General features: G+C 38.9%; 1 protein-coding gene across 2 annotated transcripts; it reads left to right on the top strand.

Annotated features, from left to right (window-relative positions):
* The first annotated feature begins 2,773 nt into the window (after window positions 1-2,773).
* TMEM196 (transmembrane protein 196) lies at window positions 2,774-18,034 on the top strand. Of its 2 annotated transcripts, XM_062567798.1 has the most exons (5): window positions 2,774-3,083; window positions 11,300-11,356; window positions 13,190-13,444; window positions 15,289-15,362; window positions 17,792-18,034. In XM_062567798.1, the coding sequence occupies exons 1-5, from the start codon at window positions 2,937-2,939 to the stop codon at window positions 17,796-17,798; spliced, it is 540 nt and encodes a 179-aa protein (XP_062423782.1). In that variant the 5' UTR covers window positions 2,774-2,936; the 3' UTR covers window positions 17,799-18,034. The 2 variants fall into 2 exon arrangements, with proteins under 2 accessions (XP_062423782.1, XP_062423783.1); XM_062567799.1 differs by lacking the exon at window positions 15,289-15,362.
* Window positions 18,035-20,105: the final 2,071 nt, after the last annotated feature.

Genomic DNA, 20,105 nt, shown 5'->3' with positions numbered 1-20,105 from the left:
AACTTTCAAGCATGCTGAATGATTTTTTTTTTTTTTTTTTTTTTTTTTTTTTTTAGTATTTCAGCATAACCCTTTTACTACCAGGAAACAAAAATACAGGAAATACATTTCAGAATCAGGCAGTTGAGACAGGAAGTCATTAAATAGCCCTGAAAAAGAGTGCCTAAATGCTGCAAAGAAGTGAGCATGTTTTAAAATGTGTGCATGAATAGTCCCATGTGTAAAGTTAATTGCCTAGATCAGTACATAATGATGATGCAGCACCATAGTACAGATAAACTAAAGTGATTACATGGACAAAGACTGTGTCTTTTCATTTAAAAAAGATAATGATTAGAACATTGCATTTCTTTCCTGTCTTTATTTGAAAGCGTGCAAACCAGAGATAACTCACACAGCTCCTCCTGGACAGTGTTATTAACTGTAACTGAGGTCTTGCTTAGCTCTTCACTCTCTGCAGTCTACAGATTAGGAAGCAGGCACCAAGAGCATCCCCTCTTATGTCATTGGTTTTATATCCCCATTCTAATAACTGTCACATCAAGTGATTTCCATCTAGGACACACTTTTCACAAGGTCTCTTTCCCCCATCTTTCTGACAGCTTATTTTGACTGAAGTGGAAATGTTACATAAAACAAGCTGTTTATGGAAATCTTACTTCTGTCACATGAGCTCTATCTTGATATGGCATGCACTTTATCTGGCTGCAAGTATTAAATATATTAATTATATCTGTCATTATGCAATTCCCCTCTTATCATCACTAGCTTTATAGTTCTGGTAAAATATACTCTGAGCAGTAAAATCATTGCACCTTAGCACACTCTAACGTTTATAACAATCTGACATAATAAGGATACTGTCATTGCAGAAACACCTTCCTACACCCATGTGGGTACTTGAAAATCTGTGCTTTCTCCATCCTCCCACATAAATATAGTAGCTTAGGAACTTTTATGCTGTGCCTTGATTTTTAATGATAAGAGATGTCAGGTAACATTTAAAACACAAGAGATGAAAAGGGGGCAATTTAGCTTTAACTACAATACAGCTTTCCTTTGGATGTAAAGTAGTCATCTGTTCTGCTTATGTGAAATGAGAAAAGTTTGAGAAAATATAAAGCAGGTAAAGTTTTAAATTATAAAACATTTAGATCCTGTCTAAATACCCCCTTTTCATTCTCAGATACCTACAGAATATAAACAGCTTAGGGTTAGGGACTTTGACAACAGTGTAACTCCACTCAGAGCAATGAAGTATGCAGGATTTCTACAGGTAAGATCTAGATTCTGGCTTTTAATGATGGATCTAATCTTCTCAAGCACATATAATACAAATGTGTAGCTTATTCAGGAGAAAAGCAGCTTAGCATCCTGTGTCCTCTCATTACTGTAGTTCTACAGCTATCTTCTCAAGATTAGACAAAGGTTTGGGGACCTGAAAAAATGAGTTCAGTAGGGTCCTGCTGATTTCTTTCTCTAGGCTCCAAATCGTGCCATCAAAATAACAGGTAAGTCCAGATTGCCTTTCTGGACTCTGGTGTCTGAGTGTAGGATTTCCATACAAGGGAAAAATTCTAGATTTTTGTATACAAGGAAAAATTCCATGTATGTTATGTTTAGAATATAAAATTAGAACGTATCTAGAGAAAACTAGCTGTGCCCTGCAGGATGTTGATGTTTTTGAATCATAATCTAGATCATGCCCTGTTATTAGTATAAGTGTTTGAGTGTTGGTGATCCATATTTAGGAGAACCAAGGTGCTAGACTGAATGTTTATGGGTTACCACATTGTGCAGGACTTCTGGATTGTTAAACTGCAGTCAGAGTGGCCAAGCATTCTCTGCACCTGCAGCAGAATTGCAGATTAGTACCAAAAGCATTCCAGTATGGTTCAAGTGACAGTCCTGAATTTTTGTTGTTCTATTTTGCTTTGTTGCTCATTTGCTTTAGGGCTGACACAGTTCTAGCTGTGGTTGGTGCAATAGGAATGGCTACAGTAGCTGCCTATCTGGGCAAGAAGGTTTTGGAAGAGAAGACAGAGTTTTGCAGTGGTGAGACATGATAGACTTCAGCTCTTTTACTAATACAAGAGGAGGATGGACTTCCTCCTGTATTTTGACAGCAGCACATGGGAGGAGGGAGCCCCATGAAGAGGGCTCATCTTTTACCTGTCTCCGCAACATTGCGTGGCGGCACCCTGCAGCCGGTCCCGCCACGGCTCACCCCTTCCTGCCACCAGCCTGGTGGGCGCGGGATGGAGGAGGTGTGCGAGCCGGGGGCCGGAGTGGGGGAGGACAGGAGGAAGGTGCTGTGCCTTGTGGCCCTGGGGCGGGGCTGCCGTAGCGCCTCGCCTGTGCATTGGGTCTAGAATCATACATAAATATAGCCGGGGTGGGCTCGCCACACTCCTCTCCCCAGCCCCCTACTTCTCCCCCCCCCCCCAAGCCAGGAAGAGAGAGGAGGGGGAAAAATAATAACAATAAAAAAAAATCCCAGTGAGGTCATTTCAATGAGAGCGCGGGAGGCGATCAGACAAGGTCGACTTTTCCGGAGGAGGCGCAGCCCCTGAGCGGAGCGCGGCGCTGCTCGCCGCCTGCGCTGCCCGCCGCCGCGCCGGGCGGCAGCGGCACCCTGTCCCCGCCGCGCGGCCGGCGAGGCGGCGGCGGCGGCACCTTGGAGAGCTCCGCGGCGGCTCCGCGCTCGGGGCCGGCGCGGAGAGCAGCGGGGCTGCTCGGCGCGGGGAGGAGAGGAGAGGAGCGGGGCCGCCCCGCCGCCCCTCGGCACAGCCCGCCGGCCGCGGATGCGACGCTTCGCCCCGGCTGCCGGCGAAGGAAGAAAAGTTTGGGGGCGACTTAGGGCCGCGGGAGCGCCGGAGGAGAAGGCGGATGCGCGGTTTCCCCGGCTGATCGGGAAGGAAGGATGACCGAGGAGGATGTGCACCAGCAGCCAGATCATCGGGAGCCTCCTGGTGCTCTCCGTGCTGGAGATAGGGTTAGGGGTATCCAGCGTGGCCGTGGGGGCGGTCAGTTTCAGCTTGGTCCTCACAGAGCATAAACCTCAGCTGGGAGACTCTTCTCCGGTATGGAGCGGGGTGTGTGTACGTTAGCCATTTCACTCTCTCTTTAACTCTTTATGGTGATGATCAGATCGTGCTAAGGCATCCCCTCCCTTCCCTGCCGCGTGTGCATGCTGCGCCGGGAGCCTCACTGGGTCCATTTCCAATGTGCATGGGGTAGAGTCTGCATCCTCGTGGGGAGGGAGAGATGTATGTGTGTGTTCGGGTGGGGGGACCCCTTTCTTCTCCTTCCTTCTCTTTTCTCGATTTTGCTGTAAACAATTGAACTTTCTGCGAACCCGTTCTCTCACCTGGGAGAGCCTGATGCCTCGATTGTTTCCCACATTAAGGAGCCTGGGCCATAGCTTGCAATCTTTGAATTGACTGTGACTTTTGCTTTTAAAAACAACAGCCCTGTCCCTTAGGACAAGACTGTCAAAAGGTGCTTTAAAATAAAGTCAGGGGCATGTCAGCTTAGTTCTGAGCTCTTTGCAGGAAAAATAGGAAATGGTAAAGAAAAGGAAAGAAATATTCTCCTGATCCACGCACCCTGAGCTTCTAGTAAAATGAACAGAAAAATCAAACATCAATAATGGGTTAACAGAAGTGTGTTGATAGAGATCATTTCTCACTTCTCAAAATCTTTCTTATTTTTTCAGTTTGAAATATGCATGTTTCTAGGAAGTATTTTTCTCTAAATGATTATTTATATTCATGAAACAAGTAGGAAATATTGAATATTCAGCCTAAACATGAGTGGGCATTTTTGAACTCTAAAGCTGTTTTGGCCAGCTTGGATTGAACAGCAGCATTTCTAAAAGGATTGTTTGCTTTGTCTGAGATATAATGTTAAATGCAGAAAAACCTCTTGGTTACTCAACAATGTAACCTCATGTAATTTATAGATCCATTCTGACAAAGTGTTCCATGTAATATTACCACTGTCAATAATTATTAATTATTGACAACAGCGGTGTCATAAGTATCAGTGGCAGTATATGAATACAGGCATAATTCTGCACTGCAGAACAGGTAGGTAAGATAAGGCAGTGAAGACAAAATAATATGGGACACTGGCCAACAGGTAATGATGCTATCAAAATCACTTCAAAGAAGGGAGATTTCTAGTGATTGTTGATGAAGGAAAAAGATTAGTCAAAAACATGTGTCTGTCTGAAGACTTAATGACAGAGGGTAGTATCCTGGGTTTCACTGAAATCCCAGTTCTGGGATTCATTCAGTGGGATTAGTATTTTATGTAGCAGTTACATTTTGTGACAGTGCAATCACAGCTGATACCATTTCATGACGATGCATATTTCTTGCACAGCTGCCTTATTCATTTTTATTCTTTCTGTAAACCCTAGAGTTTGTACTAAATAGTCATAGATTAAGATCCTATTACATCAGATGTTGGCTCTGAGGACCTTATAATCAACATATAACACAAGGGACAAAAGTAAGATAAAAGGAAGTGAGAGAGTATAAAGAAACAACACACCAAAACTGATTGGTATAACAGGTGGTTGCATTAACATTCCAGCAGTCTGGCTGATTTTAAGCTTTTCATGGTAGAGTTTTAGAGAGCAATAAGACAGAGGACAACAAAATGATTTTGCATATGTTTATGGAAAATTCTCCCAAAGTGTGAGGGCAAAAGCATAGCAGAAAACTCAAAGGGACTTATTTGAATATATAACAGCTGGGTGAAGGATGTCTGCACCCAGAGCCAGCCAGAGGCAGGAGTCATCTGCCAGGAACTGAACAAACAACAGCAGGTTGGGTAGGCAGGGAGAAGCCACAAAGCAACTGGAAAGTGAAAGCAAGCAGCTTACGTTTCATGCTGCAGAGGAGATGGGAAATCACACAAGTATGCAGAGTGCGGTGACATGGTTGTAAGGGCTTACTTATTTTGCCTTGAACCAGAGATCTTTGGTCAAAACTGTCACCATTATAGCATTCTCTCCAGCAATTCAAATTGTCTGTTCAGTTGTGTTCTTTGGCCTAGCGAGTGAGACAGGAGAAAAAAGGAGCCAAAGACCTACTCTTCTCCAGGGATGCTTAGGACTATTGGTAACTAGGCCCAAATTAAAACAAACTAAACTTATGTAATCTTCAGAATTATGATGCTGCAGAAGTGGCACAAACCTCCTTTCTACCCCTTGGATCTTACACTGAGCTCATGTTGGCTGCATGTCTTGCACAAAGCATGTTCGTTTTTCTGATTCACAACTGTTGAATCAAGGATTTCCTTTGAGAAATGAACGATGAGGAAAAGAAAGTGACCTTAAAGGAAAACCTAATACTCTGACAAGCCAAGATACAAGCCAGTAGAGTTAAGTTCAACAATGCCATGTCTCCTCTAGTAATTTATGTGGAATATACTGAAAACATTTGACCTTGTTCTATCCTTACTCATGCATGTGGAACTCAGCAGAGGTCCAAGTTCACAAGGAAATAGATGAAGATAGCATCACCATGGAAACCTTAACCTGAATTCCCTCAAAATTTATGCATCTTAAAATCATGCACATTGTATCTAGCTATACTTATGTCCCTGTGATGTTTTGCATTTGAAGCACAATAACTTTCTTATTAAAAGAAAGAGTTGTTCTTTTTGTTCATAGTTTCCATTCAACCAAATAATTTGCTAACACACCTAACTTTAAGCATGTGAATCTCACCCATGGGATTATAGATGCAAGTGAAGCTAAGCATGGGCTGAAGTACTCTCATCATTGCATGCTTTGCATTATGTATGAGCAAGCCAGGGAAAGCAGAGTAGACAACAGTGGAAAAGTGGAAAGCCTAGTGAATGTCTACATCAAAAATGCATGGAAAAACAGATTATAAATCTGTTGTTCTCGCTGGAGTTGAACAGGATTGAGATAGCAAGAGTTATTTAATATCCAGAAGAAAACAACTGAAGATGTGACGGACTTTTCAAATTACCTGAAGCAAGCGGAGATGGCTTTCTAATTATTTTACATAATATACATTCTGTTCTCTTAAAAATAGGCCACAGCTGCTAAATTATCAAGAAAAAATTCCAGTCAAATAATCCCATAAATACTAAGATGAATGTGTTGTTGATTTCTAGATTTTATTTATTTATTTATTTATTTTTGTTATGATTATACTGTTACAATCTGCTTCACTGGCTGAACTCAGTATCTCACAATAACCAGAAATTGAGGTATATTTCTGAAATCCACCATTCCAATTCAATTTTGTGATGTGCTATAGAAAATATCTAACCAAAGAGCCTGGCCTGCTGAACCACTAACACCAATATAACAAGAGTGACAGCATGCATAGCAAAGGTTTTTGCACAAATAAAAAACATCAGAAGATAATCTTTCCAGAAGTATTCAGATTTTTTTAAATTGTCAATTATTCTCCATCCAAGACACTATCTTAATTTAGAATATCATGGTTGCATCAGTATCACTACAATTTGTGCGTATATACTTATATACGTGTGTGTACGTGTGTGTGTGTGTGTGTGTGTGTGTGTGTGTGTGTGTGTGTGTGTGTATGTGGGCTCTAATTCTCGTTTAAGGTGCAGAAGTGAATAAGCTCTTGCTATAAATGAGACTCACTCATAGAGAGAGGAAGAGAGAGATTGAGAAAGAAAAGACACATCTTTAGTCCAATACGCCATTTATCTTCACTTACAAGGGAGATACATGATTGTTCACTCATGGCTCTGCCCCTCAAGAATGATAGTTCTTTCCTTCATGAAGATGAGTATATAAATGACTCAAAGTGCATTATCTGGATGTTGGTTTACCTGTCTGTAAAGGCATAGTTATTGTTTCCATGATTAGTGGTTGTAGCACAGTGGAAGTCTGCCCACATTATAATTTGAGTACAAAAATTTTCTCCAAGATGGCACTTAAAATACTTGATTTCAATGACTGCTTTACCCAAGATTTGAAGGTTCAGTCAGTATGGAACTCTCCCAGAGCAAGAATATAATTTTGGATTGTTGAATCAATGTTGGTGGTCTAAAATTTAAAAACATTAATTTTTGAAGCTTCTACTTATTACTGCTGCCAAATTTCTTTTGGAAAGAACAGTCAAGCTGTATTTTCAAAAGAATACTAAAAATTCACATTATTGTTTAACATGCAGACGAGACACAGATGTGATCCTACTTCATTTTAACATGTGCATTGTATTTTCATCAAACTGACTATATTTCTGGCTGGTTCCTGTTCCTGATGAGATGAACCACAGCACTGCCAGTTAGCTCAGTGGAAGCTGGAGACAGCTCTGTACCTATAGATGAGGCAGGAGGTACTAAAGCTTGGTCAATTCACTGCAGCTGAGGATCTGCCTTTCAGTATTGAGTAGGTTTTATTCATCATTCAGATCCTCCAGAGAGAAAGGGGACTTCTAGTGCCTGACTATTTGATAGGATTTGCTGACTATAGACTGAATTTAAGCATCTGCTTAAATGTTTTGCTGAGCTAAAGCTATAGTTAGCCTGCAGGGAACAATTTTTAATTTATTATTTTTTGAGAGGAAAGTGGTCATACTCTGAATGAAATACTTGATACAAATTAATAACATAGAGCATCTTTTGCTATTCTAGGTAGGCTCTAAACAAGTAAATACACATTTTTCTTCTGTGCTGTGTGTTTTTTGAGTGTTTATCCAGATAGCCAGACATTTTTTTGAATTGGTGATGGCAGGTAGACATTCAGGTCCAGAGATCCACTTGTAAATTTCCTTTGGTCCTTCTAAATCTCTTTTCCTATTTATAAAGCATGTATGAAGGCCTAGAATGAATTGAAAGGAAACACCAACCACAGGGACTGGGTGAAATTTAAACTCCTTATATCTGGGTTTGAATCTGGCAAATCGGGGGAACCATACCCTAGCTGAGGTGATATGGCCACACAGCACTTTTCCAGGTCAAGGTACTAGTTCACATTAGACACATTTTAGCATAGCACCTTACTCGAAAAACACAGCCTCCCTCTCAACATGACAAAATTGGTGGCACAAGAGATGGGCTGTGACAACCCTGTATCTTCTGGTTCTAGATTTGGATGACTTGCAGACAGCTAGACAGTCCTGTCTTCACAATCAAAGCAGCATCATTAGTGTTTTCTGTCCCTCTTTTGCAAAGATTATTGTGTTTTACTATGGAGGTAAAAGGCAAACCTACTATCTAGGCTCTCTCTTGGCTTGTTATCATTTCCCTCTACTTTGGTGTCTTTGCTTTCCTGACTGGATTCTGTGCCCTTTATACCTGCATTAGGAAGACTTAACCTTTGCTCTGAAATGCTACTTCAAATAAAAGTTACTATTAGAGACATCTCTGCTCAGCTCACCCATTAGGGATTTCAGCATTTTTCTCATTTGAGTGAAGTTGAAGCAACATCACTGTTAAATAGAAAGATCTTTTTTAGACATCATTTATTTCAGACTCCTAGGTTTCCCCTCTTCCCTTAAAGTTTTATATTCTTATTGTAAAACTAAGGTTTCATGATTTGGTGCCAAATAAGTATATTCCAACTTAGGTCTGGAATAATTCTCCTTCCTATTTTTCCTTAAACTTATACATACGACCCTAAATGCACAGGGCTTTCCATGCAGTATATGTAGTTTGGGCTACATACAGTCTGTGTCATGAACAGTAACTGGTGATCAAACAGTCCACAGAGAAAGCCAAGCAGGTCTCTCTAATATTTTCTTCAGGCTCTCCAGAAAGATTTTCCATAGACAGATTTTCACATTTTCTCAAAGGAATTATACTTACCATTGCTTTTGTCTCCTCAAAATAGAAGAAAGAAAGGTTATATAGGTTCAATATAAAAAAAAAAAAAAAAAAAAGCAATTCCTTTTCTTCTGCATGATGGAAACAAACAAATCTTTGACTCTGTGGATACAACTAAAATTGAATCCTTTTTTCAGATTGTAAGTAAGAAAAGCTACTTTTTCTAGGAAAAAAAGGACAAAGCCAAGTCCTTTGTTTCAGAAAACATGAAATAGAAATGGATCCAAACCACAGAACTTGAGCTAAACTGAGATTTCAGCCTCCTCACCCCAAATTTCTCCATGTTTAGATCTGAAGTTCCAAGCCCATATATAATATGAAGTAAATTCAGGCAGGCTCAAAATAAATGATCTCCTTTTGTGGGAGGTCTTTGGTTCTTTATTTCAAAGTTCAACAGACCAAAAGGGAGATTTTCAAATGTGCATATGGAAGGCAAACACAGCTGCAATACTACTAGCAAAGGCTCCACAGCCAACAAGCACTACTATATCACTCTGCAACCACACTAGAGCTAACAGTAGGACTCCAACTTCACTATGACTTCATTAAATTTCTTTTCTTTTTGTAAATTTTTTTTTTACTCCGATTCAGTTACTACAGAGAGAAATGGCATTATTTAGTTTGCTTTATCAAGTCTGAATGGAAAAGCCTTAATTACAGTGATGTCTTGAACAAAGAATTGTGTGAGGTTTCTGAGTTAGTGCTGAGAAAGACAAAACAGTGTGTGTGAAAAACTGTAATATGCCTTAAGCTGAAGTCAGTCTGCAATGACAGAACTTAGAGTGAAACTTTAAAATTTCACATAAAGCCTGAGTAAAAACTAATAAGGCAAGTGTGCTAGTTAGGAGCTGGAATCTGCTGTCAGTGGGAAGAAAAGGGGCAGAGGGAGCTGTCCCCATTTGTGCTTGCTTGCTGCTCCAACTGATGAGACCTAGTAGCAGTTACTTGTATAGTGTATCCTCTGACTCATTCAGAACTACAGCCTATGTTACCCAGCCCTTCCCATTAACAGACTAGTAGTAAGTCCATATTCTGTGCTTAGTACAGAGGTAAATAACTTGCAAAATTTAGCCATGCTAATTTTGGGCAACTGATTCAATGGGCCTAATTCTGAGCAAATGCACATCAACTCAAGGCTTATTATTCTTAGCTATACACATGAACTATTTGAATTTAGGAAGGGGTAGATGAACTATGTATTAAAACCACTTCTCAGCCGAAATATTGAAATTGCAAAATTTTAGAGGGTCAAAGAAATGTCATATATTATATGGATCCTGAATACTGCATAGAAACTGTTTTTCTCCCCTTTTTTATAGCCATGTCTGTCCTGTGATTTAATCCTAAATCAAGACAAAATAAAGCTTTTTGCTAGAAATCCCCCTGCAGTGCAAAAAGGGCGTGGAAAAATCCAGTTTTAAAACTATATAATTACCTCCCATACAGATATAGGGTTATCTTTACTAAGAATAAGAAACATAGCTTTCTTAATAATGGAGTTTATGAGGTATCAAAGAAATCTTTTCATAGTGTTACAAACACTGGGAGAGGACCTTATTGCTTTCATACAACTACTGTAGTTCCTACCATGACTGTTCCCTTAGGGATGTTCACTAACTGTTTCCCTGATCAAACTTTTTTTGGTAGGAGGAAAAGAGACATCAGAGAAAGTCATTGGTCATGGACACAGGTGAAGCAGACTAAGTTGAAAAGTATTAACACATGTTCATATCAGCTGATAGAATGTGTTTTTGTTTTTCTTAGTCAGTTTTTGCCACAGGTGCCACAATTGTCAGATCAACTTGTGAAAGAAAACGACATGAAAAAAAGGAGGAAAAGATCCTTCATGCTATTTCTTACACAGTAGTCTATCTAGAATCTGAAAGAGCTTGTCCTGCATGTTCATGGCAGCTATGTCAACAGATGTGTTCAGCATTTGCACTTGCATCCATATAGGTGACTGAACTGTATTCTTGCACAGAGCTCCGCTGTCTTGAGGACACTCCATCCATGACACTTTGGCGGTTCACGCTGCAGAATCAGGCCAATAAGTACCAAGCTATGCTTGAAAGTATCAAAGTGTGATCTGGATCTCTGACTACCAACTTGCTAAAATTCTTTTCTGAGCAAAAGAAGGGTAAAAAGGCATCTTTTGCTGGTAATGTTTTTCATGTTTGTTTACACAAGCAGATTGAAAGCAGGCCTTCCTTTTTTTTTTTTTTTTCTTTTTTGTATTTTTATGAGTAATCATCCTCAGGCTGACTTTGCATTCCAGTTTTTTTCTCAGATAAGTGTGTTTATGGCTGACTTACAACTTTCTGAAATATCTGAAATATAAGGTTTGTGATAAAAATGCTGACACAACTGTAACAATTGCCCAACCTATAGCCACACAACAGGATTTAAACTCAAGATCTTAAATGATGATATATTTTTTTTTCCTTTTCAGTTTCTACTTTGTGGCATATGCGGAATACTGTGCGCCAAAAAAAAATCTGGACTTGTCGTAAGTTTTTCCACTACAAATATAACACAGAAGTATTTTAAAAGTAAATTTATCTAACTTGAACTCTTTACTTGCGATTTAACATGTCCAAGTGTTTCTGATAAAATGTTATGAAAATTGCAAGCCAGCAGTCCAAAAAAAGCAACCGGTACTTTTGGTTAATCAAGCAAAACAAGACAATCTTGAAACGACCTATTTAGACCATCCGTATTTAAGCTATGCACCTCTATTTATCCTGTCTGAATGGAAAACCTCTTGACAAAAATCTATGACAAGTCAAGAGAAAGATCCCCAGTAACTTAACTATTATTGAACAAAAAAGATACTGAAAACAAAAAGATACTGAAGTATCTTTTTTTCCTCAGGGAGCCAATTTCTGTAGTGTGGCAGGGCTGCTGCCTCAGTGAGGTTGCTGACCAGTTTGATTTTTGATATTGTAACTGTTTACTGTTTTTAATATGAAGGCTTTTTGCAATCAGAATCATGAATAAGCCATTTTTAAAATGATGACAGATGTTTTCTGTTTCCTACAACAATCAGAAGTACAATCATTTTTCTGACTGCAGCAAAATATACACCAAAAACAACTGTGGCTATTTTACCTGTATGTTAAAAACATGATCCTGTTGTAAGTGATAATGTATGGTTTTAGGCTTCTGTCAACTCGATTATCCTGTCATACATGTGGAAGTCATGTAAAACTAGCATTAGTCTCAAGGGAATTAAGGTCTCTCAGGTTGTTTTCAAACATTGATGAACTCCATGAACTAAGTGCCATTATAATGATGGTATCACATCTTAAATTATGTAGAACATAGTTCCTAATAGCTGTCTGTTCTGGCAGCATCATGGAATAGTCACTTCCCCACGGATTGCCAAATACTTTCTGAATGCCATATTCTTGATGAAATTCACACTCCTGTTGTGTACAGTGGTCCACTGGATACCAGCGGTCTGTGAGGCTCCACAGTTGTTTCTACCACAGTACTTGAGTAGATATATAAAGACATACTAAATTACATCAAAAGTCCACTTAGATCAACATTATCTGTAAACAAGTAAATAAGACAAATTTTTAACAATATGTCCATGAGGTCCAAAGGTCTTTTGACTTTGAGTGATTTGTGACTCAAGGGCATCCTGAACCAGAGGTAGCATCTTCATGTCCAAAGTGACAGGAGATCTTTAATGTCCCATTAATTGTAGCCTATTGCACATCATTCAAAGGTTCCCAGAAACAGATCAGCTAAGTAAAAAAGACATAGTCACCACACTGACTCTTGGTAGAGCTGCATTTCAGATTTCTTTGTTATTTCTTTGTCCATGTTGCTTCTTTGTCCGGCGCATTCACCTCGAACAAATTTGAAGTCCCCACAAAAGCTACCTCCAGACTGCTACCTGACTGAGCAAATTAGAACTGAATGGGAGGCATGGTCAGTAATACACAAAGCAAGAGAGATTCAGTGCAAACACATGAGGCATTCACTTGTGAGGAGTGGTGAGAAACCGCACAACAGAAACCACACAATAGAAAACAACGACACATTTAGCCACGTGAGTGCTTTGAATGAAAACTGGAGGTCAGAAGATTTGTGTCCTACTGCAGTCCTACCATTGACTTGTTTTTAAGCTGGGCAACTCATTTTACCTACCTTTATCTTTTATTTACCATCATTCTTAACTCTTGTATACCAGAGTGATACAGAGGTACTGTATTCCCTTGGATCCATGATGCTATTGAAGCATTGAATTATGGTTAGCCACACATTTTATGAACAACTCGGTCTCTGAAAAATGTAACTGTGACATAACTTCTCTTGTCTTTCCTGACAGATGATACTTTTTTCTGCCTGTTGCATCTGTGGACTAATTGGAGGAATCTTAAATTTTCAATTTCTTCGTGCTCTGACAAAGAAGTCCTCTGCTCTCTATTCTTTGCATCTTGCCTCCATGTCTCTTGCATGCATTGGAATTGGTGGTTGCACCCTTTCTTCATGGCTCACTTGTCGGCTAGCCAGCTATGAACAAAGGCGAATGTTCTCAGAGAGAGAGCATTCATTGCATCACTCCCATGAAATGGCAGAAAAAGTGAGTCATGTGTGTTTCCTTATTTGTTCTGCTTCTCTTAAAAGCAATCATATGTGTTAACATATTCAATTGGCAATAGGTGTATTTTCCATTTGGTATGAGAAATTGAGTCTGGGAAATGAAACGTTGCCATTCTGTTTAAGCTTTTGCATTGTACAAAGCTATTTTTAGCTACTGTATATTTGCAGTACATTCATTTCAATGAAGTACACCCATTTTCAACATAATTCCATTGTATAGCTATTCAAGGGCTTAGCTGCTATATTTAGCACTTCATAAATAATTGGAAGCCTTATTAATACGGATTATCATGTATTGTACTGCGAAAAAGCACAGAATGCTTTCTGTAACCACACCATTGCATGCTTCCAGAATTTAATCAATTTCTTCCTCTTCCAAGTACTCAGCTTATAAAGTAGGTTATTTAAACACACACACAAAAAAGAACAGTTTGCAAACCTAGATGACTAAACCTAAGCATCTAAGGGCATATTTAGACACCTAAATGAAACTGGTCTGATTTGCAGGGGCACTGAGCATTAACCATCTTTCTCTGTAAAAAAGAAGCTTATCAAGGTAACTATGTACATGTTTAGGTGCTTAAATTTAAGGTTCCAAAACTGAGCATGTAGGGACAAAAGAATTAATCAAATAGAATTCTTGAAATTGATTTCTTGGAGTTAGGGAATTGATTCATATTCAAGGAGTGAAATGTTCACTGGCATCCTGGGCTTTACGTTGGGGCTTAATGCCCTATGCTTTTCATTTGAGAAGTCACTAGAGAAGGGAATAGAAGTCAATTGGACTGCTCATCTAAACTCTCATGTGCAAGTCTGATTTATACTTAAGTTCAACAGGCTGTGTCATATTTCCTGAGCCCTCTGGATAGCAAAGTGAGGGTTAATTCAGTCAGGCTATAGAATGTTTTCAGATTTCTGGATAAAAATATGATGTAGCTGTGAATAGGCCAATAACTAAAATTTTTTTGTCGCTACTCTTTGCTTTCTTAGCTGAGATGACTCCAAGTAGAACTATAGACTGAATTTACCTTGTAAAAAGTTTAAAATATTTTAAAAAGTTAAATAGTATAGATTACAACATTAATATAAAATAGGGTAATAAAATCAAGGTTTCCTCCTTTCATTTTAAAATGAAACAGGATTCTGAGAGGTAGGCAGGTAATACTGTAGTTTTGATAGGCTAGATCCTACCTTTCTAAAAGGAAGGCTCCTGCCTCAACAAAAACAAAGAGGAAGTCCTACTGAGAGACAAAGAGAAAAATGCAGAAAAAGAAATGCCTAGGAAGAAAAATTTTTCAAAATACACACATCTGCCATCCCCATCAACCTGGGCAGCAGATGACTACGTGTAGGAGTTGTGTACAATCTCACTTCCTTGCCCATTGCTGTGCCAGGCTTTTAGACACTCAGCACTGGAGACTGACAGATGTCCACTTATCCCGTGTGAAGGACCATGATGCATGTGTAGAGCAAGTCTATAGCATGTGCTCTGTGAGTGTGGATGTATCCCCACAGGTGGTGGTCTCACTGCACGGTGTTGTAGAATCAAGTATGCATGCACAGTTGGTCTGATTTTGGACCTCAGAACTATAGACCTTTTGCTACTAGCAGTCTGAGTACACTAGCTCAAAGCATGCCACTAAAAATAATAAAAGCAGCTTAAAAAGTGATATTAAATTAGGTCCTAATTAATAAAATAGTTTTAAAGTGTTTTATATATAAAGCTATTTTGTATATTACTACTGATATACAGTAATATAGACATGTACTGCATGTGCATTTGTTTGTGCTATATTTATTGTATAATTATTATATTTACATCAGAGATTGAGGGGTATTGAAATAACCGACCTGCCCAGCTGCCCGGTGGTTCCCCCGACACCAGAGTTACCTCCAAGGTACGCTGAACACTAGGGAGCTACCACGTTGTTATGTCACTTCAGGAAGTGTCACCTCTAAGAGGAAGTCATAGTTTCAGCTAATCAAAGTTGGCTGATGCTGTGATGTCACTCCAAATCAGGAATGGTGCTTCCAGATGGTGACATAATTCTACGTGGTGAATACTGCAATTTGGATGTAAGTTGAGTATTTAAAATATTCACCCTAGTTACAGACATCCAAATGCTCCTATTTGGATGTCATCACCATTGATTCACGCTGCTTCTAATCTGTGTGCTCCTTCATTTCTTGAATCAGCATAATTTTTAACTTGTATTCTCTAGAATAGAAATATATGAGAAAAATAAACGATTTTCAATATTTTCTTAAATTCTAATGATACTGTGATAGCTGTGATAGCTAATGTCTGCAGAAGATTCAGTGATAGAACTGTGAAACAGAAAGTTACACTTCTTGGTCACTCACTCATAGGTAGCCTTCTGATAGAACATTACTATCAACCTGTAGCTGATGATAGTTAATGTTAAACAACTTTGGAGTTCTCAGTCCATTTCCCAGCCTGACTAGTATCTTTAGATGAGATCCAATAACGGACTTAGGCACTTACAAGTAGGCAGCTGAAGTGCCTAATTTCAGAGCACGCAGCCCCCAGATTTGCATTCAGAGCCCAGTTTTAGGCATGAATGTTACAGTTCAGTACATGAGGAGAATTAGGCACTATGCAAAAAAATCCTACATAATCAGCTGCCAAACAGAGACCTAAGTGGCTGAAAATGCTCAACATTCAGTGAGTTCGTGCATCTTGTTTTCTCTGAAGTTTATGCTTAATTCAGCACTATTGGCAAGTCCACTTGATTTGATAACATTAAGTCTACTTTGTAGAGAAGAACAGCACATCTTTTCTTTCTAAAAATGTGCAGCAATTAAGTAAGTCTTTCTATCTACTTTTAAAAGTAGCTGGTATTATCTGAGAAAGGAGGCACCAGTGTCTCCACTTTATGTGAAACTTTGAGTTCTGGTGTCTCCCTCCAGAACTGTTTATGTATCAAATGTTAGAGATTAAAAGGAGAAAGAGAGAAAGAGACAAACTACGAATAAGGACTGGGCCCCAGAATTTTTCTTCTCCCTGGGAAGAACCCCAGTTGCTACCCCAAGTCAAGTCATTCTTTTTCTTTGTTTCTTTCTGTTCATCTCTTTGTTCTTTCTTGCTCTTTCATTCTTTGCCTTTCTTTCTTTTGTACTTTTTCTGCTTCTTTCTTTCTTCCTGTTTCTCTTCCTCTCTTTCTGTTTACTCAAATAAATCTTGCTTTACTTTCTTCATAGAAATGTCAACAAGGGTGACAAACAAATCCTTTTTCTTTCCCATTTTCTCTACTTGTACCTAGGAGGTAGAAGAGGTGAATTTTAATCTTTTCAGGCAAAGAAGAGTTATTAGTTCTTGAGGAAATATTTTAGCACTAGCATAACATTGGCAATCCCATCTTACCTACCTGAATTTGTGAAAAGTAGCTGAAACTGCATTTTTATGTGTGCCCATTCCTGTTGGCCTAGTTGGATATTCTCTCAGGCCTGTCACTCAACATAAGCAGCAGGACCTTCTTTCTGTATCCTGACTAAATTTGGGTATGAAATAGACCAAAGGACACTCAGAACTAGAGAGTTTTGAGCATGAACTCCATGCGGCTTTGCAGTTTTGAAGGTCAGGGGAATGCCTAATGAATGCAGGCTTAAACAGCCGCTAAGTAGGTATTGTTTTGGATTACAATTTGAGACTTACAAAATCTAAATCTCCAAAAGTTTTGTTTTGGGTGCTGGGATTCTGACTCATGAGGTTAACTTACTTTGGGATGACTCATCTGCTAACTGTGTAGCAACTGCGGAACAGCCAAAAATTGTAGCGTGGCATATTAAGGGAAAATCAAAATCAGTCCCATCCCAAGGCATGCAGTCCTTTAATTCCCAATGGATCTAGACCTACTTTTCCAAATGTCTCTCCCAGCTAGTAACAAGTGACATCTGTTTGTAGCAAGTCAGCAGAGGAAAAGGGTTGAATGGAAATGAAAACTGAATGACCATGTTGTTCCTTTGTAGGCTACCACACAAGTTTTGAGTTGAGGCACGTTCAAAGGACATCATGAGAAAACGTACACTGATGCCATCAGTGTTATATATGTGGTCTAAGAGTAACTTCTAATTCCAGGACAACCTGTCTAGCAGCTTTCAAATGTACTGAATTTATGTAGGAAGAAAAAAATGTGATTTTTTTTATTTTACAGTGAGACTTATCAAGCCAATAAAAAATGAAAAGCTGCTCTGAATATGTGGCAATCAGAGTTTGCTAAATATTTTTCCTACAACCTTGGTAAATAAATTTCCAACAACATAAAATAATCTTAATTTTAATCAATGTTTTCTATTCTTGTTGCAGGAAATGACAGACAACATAAGCAATGGTGGCCCACATTTGATTTACAATGGAAGTGTATACTAAGAGATTTTAAAGGTTCATTGGAATGAAGTATTTTTAGGATTTTCTTCAGGAAAAAAAATGACTCCAAGAAATTGAGAAAATGGAACTATCTTAGCTTTTATGGCTCAAATGTCACAACTGCAGAACAGCACAGTTGCATTTCCCTTTTAGAAACATATTCAAAATCTGTCTCCTACGTATTTTGCGGATATACAATATTTATTCACTTCCTGGCTACTCTCTTTTGTTTTTTGTCTGAATAACTTTTCAGAATTGTGATAGTATTTGAAATAGACTTCTCAGATTCGTCTTCTCATGAAGACTCAAAACCAGAAAAAATTGTTAAAATGGACCACATTAAGCCCAGTCACAGGATTCCTAAAGAAGAGGGAAAGAGGCAGAGGAAAGATGGCTGAGAGGAATGTTTTTCTCCTCCCCAGTTAGCAGCATCTGGTATAATATGACGGCTTCAGATCACATGGCATGGTACCAGCAGCGCATCTACACAGCCTCCCTTCCTACATTGCAAATGCATCCAAGCCCCAGTTTGCCCAGTAGATTGTATCAAAAGAGAGTGCAAATTACTCTTCTAAAAGGCTTCCATTTCACATGTAGAGTGTAAACGAACAGTGTGCTGAAAACAACACCAATGTCTTTGTTTTGAAAGACAGAATGCTCTAAGAATGCCATAAATCAAAACCTCAACAATGCCTTGTTGTAAAGAAATTGTAAATATTTCCAATTTGTGAATGAAGTATATTTCGTAATTTGTTCATAAAAGATGACAAATAAAATGAAGTCTAAACCAGAGATTTTAGAGAGATCGTTTGTTCACGTTAGAAGAATCTGCAAAGCTGAAGCATCATGCTTGCAGTTTTGTACAACATATTAAAGGGTTCCTAAAAGGGTGAAGCAAGCTTAGAAAAGAGAAAAAAGGAAGGTTGACTACAAGCCAAGGCCAGGACATGCTGACAATTCTACACACCCATAATACAGTATGGGGTCAGGGAAAGCAGCAGAAGCTTTAACTGACCCCAAATGCTATTGTGGGATCTACTGGCTCCTGTAGTCATGCAAAATGGAAGAGGAAATCTTCCATTTGGAAATCTTCCACTTTTGCACCAAAACATATGCAGCATAATATACATACAAAATATTCACATAAAATCATTCATATATTACATCATGAGTCTATGATTATGCCATAAAGGCCAGCACCTCAGCACAAGTTTGAGATGTGGACATGACATGATATCAGTAAGTTATTTAAACTCATGTTCTCAGACAAGCAAGACTTACCACCTACTGATCCACATACTGTATGGACCATGTGTGTTGCAAAGAATAATTAAGAAATTTTGAAGGTTTTCTTTTAGACCTTCTAGCTGTAAAATATGCTCCTTTATTATTCTATCCAGGTTATCAAGGGTGCAAGTCATGCCATAAAACCCCTAGAAATTACATTAAATTGTTTTGTATATTTATTCATATAAAATAATCTTCAATTCAATTACCTTGAGATATTCGAGGTCTTTAACAGAATTTCACATCCCATCACAACATAAGAAACATCTTGATTGTGATTTAAGTCTCTCACTTGACTTCATGCAAATTAGTTATCTTGGGTGTCTAAGCCAGAGAGTAAAAAGCTGGTCCATCTTAAAAGTTGCCTCTTCATTTTACTGTCCCATAGGGCTTTTGAATCTTCCTTAAGCCCTTGACATTCTAATATGTATTATGTATATTGGTGGTTGCTAACAGTACTGTTCAAATTCACAAAGCATATCTGTATACCTATATACCCATAGTAACAGAAAAAGAATTTGATGCTAAGCCTCCTCACGGAAAGTGCTCCATTTCTCAGCTCTTGCCAGTCTTTAGACTGTCTCCCCTACAACACTCCTGCCTGTTTGGGCTCCTTACAGTCACCATCGCTTCTTCAGTCTAATGTTCCTCTTCTTCAGCAGGAAACATGGGCTATATCTGTCCCCAGCCTCATCTAGGGGGCACTTTTGCTGTAGTCCTGGATACAGGTGGGACTGCAGTTCTGCCCAGGCAGGATTAGTGCCTAAAGGAACTGTGGAGTTTCATACAGGTTGAAGAAATTCATAGCAGATCTAGAATCAGAGGAGATTCCCTTCTACAGCGCAATAGCATAAAGAGTATAATAGGGCCTTGTAAAAGAAAAGAAAGATTAAAACAAAGGTGAGCCAAATATCCACCCCAGAATTCTGTGTGGGTGGGGTTCATCTTTAGCTGTTTAGGATAACTG

The sequence above is a fragment of the Rhea pennata genome, chromosome 2, assembly GCF_028389875.1.
Source record: "Rhea pennata isolate bPtePen1 chromosome 2, bPtePen1.pri, whole genome shotgun sequence".
Lineage (NCBI taxonomy): Eukaryota > Metazoa > Chordata > Aves > Rheiformes > Rheidae > Rhea > Rhea pennata.
This window is presented reverse-complemented; position numbering and strand designations above follow the sequence as displayed.